A 5,000-nucleotide genomic window follows, 5' to 3' on the forward strand; every position below is an offset into this window, starting at 1 on the left:
AAGATCCAGAATTATGTATTTTGTTTATATATAAATAATGACCACATTAAGTTAGCAAAAATCTAAGTGCAATGTTAGAGGGAAATATAGTCATTGATACATAAAATAGTGTGCGCAGGCAAAAAAAAGAAAGAAAAAAAAAAAGAAAAAAAATGTCAGAAATGAAGAAAATATGTTGAAACAATTGCTGTGGAGAGATTCAGTCCATGCCATTTGGGTGGGGTCCATTGACAGAGCCCAGCTTTGGAAAATCTGGCAATTGGGTGGGGATCTAGGTGTGAAGCCCCTAGATTTGGAAGGACTTTGGTTTACACTGCAGTGTGTATGGATTCCCATTAATGCCCCAGTGTTGTTGGCTAGAGTAATAGGTCCTTAGTCTTGGAAGGGTGTGGTCCTTCATAAACAATTGGTACAGTTTTAGTTTCATGCAGCCATATGGTGCAAGGTAAACTTTGTAACTGATAACAGAAAATAACTTTTCATCGATGGTATTTCCTTTGCAAGTTGGCAATAAGAAAGTTGTGCAACATTTACTATTATTATAGTATACAGTTACAGGAAAATGTAATGACACTGTCGTGAAGAAAAGGAAATACTACACTTGGTGAAATTTGAAAGAATCTGCACAGGCAAAGAATAACATCAGAAATAAAGTTTAGTTTTGACAATTGCTGCATGGAGAGTGTTATTATTGTTGTTGTTGTTATTATTATTATTATTATTATTATTATTATTATTATTATTATTATTATTTATTTTTTATATTTATTTTTTATTCTTTTATTTATATTTCTTATTATTATGTATTTATTTTTTTTTTTCCCTACACATACCTCTCTTGTACTGAGCTTGTCCTGCAGCATTGTGTATTTTAGGGTAGAAAGAAAATCAGCATAAATATTAGTGATATCCTAAGGAAATGGGAATTTTCATTTTTGCTCCAGTAGAAGATCTACAAATGTGTAAAAAAAAAAATCCATGTTAAATCCACTGGATCCAGTTGAAGAAATTGTCATCTCATGAAAAAAATTGGGTAAGGGCCATGGGAACATGCTCTCATGAAAAGATTGACTGAGGTCAGGGATGGTGGGAATGCCCATCTTGAAAACTTCAGCTGAGGCCCAGGGTGACGGGATTACGTGTCATGAATGCACAAAGATTAAACTCATGGGCGTTAAGCCATTGGATCTAGGTGCTTGCTGTGCGTACTTTTTCTTCTTCTTGTTCTTCTTTTTCTATTTGCCAAGGTCTATAGTTGTTATTTGCTATGCTCTCTCAAAAAGGCAATAAACTGTTTTCCTTGTATAGACTCCTTGTCATTTCTATCCTATTCCTTTGCTACTGGTCACAGCTAGCAGAAACCGGATCCTTATCATGGAGATAGTGTCCTCCCAGAGCCAGCACACTAACAGTCATGGCTCATGGATGCCATACTCATTTACACATGGAAATGGGTAAATGCCCACTGAGTTTAAAAACTCTCCAAGAGCTTTGGGCACTAGTAACAAGTCATCACCCCAGCCTTCAACCAAATTGTCATGACTGCATGCTTGTCACGTGATCCTCAGCCAGTTTCTTTCATGATGGCATGTTCACGTCACCTGGCCCCTAACCAGATTTTTTCATGATGAGAAGGTCATGTCATTAGGATCCAAGGGATTAATGCTCTTGCATTTTTTCCACCAGTGAACAAGAGTGGCATATGTGATTTGTGAGCCATGGGTTGTAGAGCACAGGCTTCAGGGAAGAAACTATTTCATGTTCAGGGTTCTATTCATTCCTATAGTGACAGGCTGGGGATCCCCTTTGACTTGGGCCTCAGCCTTGACTCAACTAATTTTGCACTGTCTGTTCTTCTTCACCTTTCCGTTTCTCTCCTCCAACCCTTTCTACTATCCACTTCCTAATATGTGAGAGCTATGTTGAAAGAATTGAAAGGCTGACTTTGTGACAGTCACGAACGGCCTGGGGGAACTATGAGCACAATATTCCAGTTTAGTTATCTAGCCCTTACCCCTCAAGGGGACAAAGAGAGGTGGACTGTTTTTTTCCAACATACTCTAGGCTTACCATGGCCAGTAATGATGATTTTGCACCCTTATTAAGGTCATTCAGGCATGCTCAATTTTCAGCTAGCCCAAACAGATTTGAATTCTACCGATTCCCTGACCCCAGGCTCTTCTTTGACCATGACTCTGAACACTGCTATTACTACCCCCTCCTCATTGAGTACTGTCACCTCAGTCCAGTGATCCACCCAGCTCATTAGTCAATCTCCAGAAAACATTCTTCCTCTCCCACTATCCTCCGCTTCAGCTCTTCTGCCCCCACATATTGCTTCATCTACTACCCCCTCCTCCCTTATTGCTACTGCGGCCTTATTGTCCACCTCTCCACAGCACTGCTTCTCTTAACACTACTCCCTCTTCCACATGTCCTTGCCCTTCTACTATCCCCACTTCTACAAACCTTTTGAGTACTATTTAACCCAGCCAAATAGGATCTACGACCCCTTACTTTGACAGCACACTCCTCTTGCAGCAATGCCTCCAAAAACAAATAGGTATAATTTTCTTCTGCAGCCACCCTGATCATTCCCACCTTGTCACAGTTACATCCAAATCCCAAGCTAAAGCATTATCAACCCTGACTGATTTCATTGGCAAACTCATTTCTGCCCAGCCTCATCCCTCCCTCAGTATGTGTACTGGAACTGTCTCCATCTTCTCAACAAACTGCCCTGTCTACATCAAGGATTGGTCAGACTGTGGAGAAGACCTACTCGCATACCTCTTGGACTCTGATGCAGTATCAGTCCCCCCAGAGACCCCATAAGTCCTCCATCAATATTGCCAAGATTATTCTCTGTAGACATGGCCTCCCCCTTAATGTTTATATATGCAGAGAATCCTTCCCTGTCCCACCATATCAACCCCCCCCCCCATCAGTGACAGAATTGTTGGTGCCTAGGCCACTCTGCCAAACCCTGCTGCTCCACAGCCGAATGCCCTCTGTGTGTCGAACCTGGTCATGATCAGCCAAACTGCTCTGTACAATCAAGTGCATGTAACCATTGTTGTGGTGCATTTTATAGGGGTTGCTTTACCTACAAATTTTCCTCTGAGGTGGCAGTTCTCAGATTCAGTCTTAGCCTCACTTTACATGAGGCCAGACAGGAAGCATACAGACATGATTTTTTCTCTTACTCCTTACACCAGTACTGTCCTTCACTTTGTCTCTCCCCCTCCCTCTCAAGATGTTTCTGCATCTCCTCCAGTATCTCTCATCCCACTTCTACTCCCTCCCTCCTAGTCAAATTCTTTTGCCATTCTAAATCCAGACACCCAATTGTCCACCACTATTGCAGACACACCAAACTCTACTTCCCTGATACCTACCCCTCTTCCTCCTCACCCAAATCATCGCACAAGACAAGCTAAACGTTCCACCCCATTTTCACCTCCATTAACTTCTCCTTCTGAGCCTCATACATCTGTCCTCTCTTCTCCCCTTCATAAGAAAACTTTTGTTTCTCAGATGTGCCCAACCAACTCCACTTCAGAAACTCTTGAAGACATTCAAATCTATCTAATCATGACCAAGATAACATACCTACACCTGATCCATCCTCCAATCTCTCTGCTCCCATTCCTTCTACGCTCAAAGTAACTGCCGACATGCATCATCCGCCTATTCACGTTCTTTCTACACCCCGTCCTCCCACTCGCTCCCAACACATCCTTTCCCCCCTGCTTTAACTACATCATCCCCCTTCCTTCCCCATTATCCCTTCTGATTCCCCCTGGATACACATATGACCTTTCGTTACAACTACCCCCTTCCCTGGATTCTCTCCTTGCTGACATTTTTCCTGAAAAAGTGATCTAATCACCCTTACACCCCTGTCTCCCTTTGCTAATCCCTACCTTACCCTATGGACACTTTTGCAGAATCCTACACCTTCCTTTTACAACTTTAATCTAATCACTTTTGTTAATCCCTATCTTTGTGAACTGCTATACAACTTCTGACTTGTTGCACATATAATTATCATCTAACCCCTCTCTTTACACTTTTCACTATTATACCCTTTTATAGTGCAATATGACCTTTGATGTCTTAGCACATTTATTTTGTTTTGAAACCAATAACCACTGACTATATCTTACAACAGCAACAGCTGACTCACTTGCTATTATGTATTTTTCATAATTACCCATTGTCGTAGAATAGTGGGCAAATTGACTTCAGTCATTTCAGGATAAAGGGATATATTTTGTAAACTAATAACCTATTTGAATATTTTACTTTTCCTCAATATATTTCATAATAAAAAAGTGGAAAATATATTTATATAGGAAAAAATATGAAAGATACATGCATCTGAAAATGAAATTGTGGTCAGAATGACTACTAAGTCATCTTAGTATTAACGCACCATATTTCAAAGTCCTTGAATTACTTCCCCTTCCCCAAGTCTCAAGAATTTCTGACTGACACCTAATGGTGCTGTTTGCTTGAAATGTGGCAGGAATTCTGTCTCATTAGCAAGAGACTATTTTTGTGTGCCAATAATATATACATTATATATCATATAAACCTTCACTACAAAAATACTGGTTATTCCTTTTTCCCCCCCTTGCCTACTTAATTTTTTACTAACATGGATTTTTAATGGAAGTTCAACTATCACAGGTTGTAGCTGTGAAGCAGACTACTCAGAAGACTTGGGAATGTACGGAGGAGGGATCTTCTCTGGCAACTAATGGTTCTCATGAAGCAAGACTGTTTAATTCTTTAACTTCAGAAGGATGCCCTATTGCAGATATCAAAGCAAATTTTCCAAATGCAAATATTGCATTAGGGGCAGCAATGAAAAATAAGGTAAGACAGGAATATATACTCAATATTTATAATACAATTGTCTTTTGTCAAATAATGTAATTCCTTTGTTTTACAACTTTCTTTAGTTACCTGAATTAACTTTAGAATGGTTAAGG

The 5,000-nt window shown here is 40.0% G+C and overlaps 1 protein-coding gene across 1 annotated transcript in view; it reads left to right on the forward strand.

Annotated features, from left to right (window-relative positions):
- Nucleotides 1-5,000, forward strand: part of LOC119574336 (phenylalanine--tRNA ligase alpha subunit-like) — a 23,309-nt gene that overhangs the window by 972 nt on the left and 17,337 nt on the right. Inside the window, exon 2 of the mRNA XM_037921532.1 lies at nucleotides 4,696-4,884. Coding sequence (XP_037777460.1) covers nucleotides 4,696-4,884 — 189 coding nt within the window. The remainder of the gene's footprint in view (nucleotides 1-4,695; nucleotides 4,885-5,000) is intronic.

This window comes from Penaeus monodon, chromosome 6 (assembly GCF_015228065.2).
Source record: "Penaeus monodon isolate SGIC_2016 chromosome 6, NSTDA_Pmon_1, whole genome shotgun sequence".
NCBI classification, from domain to species: domain Eukaryota; kingdom Metazoa; phylum Arthropoda; class Malacostraca; order Decapoda; family Penaeidae; genus Penaeus; species Penaeus monodon.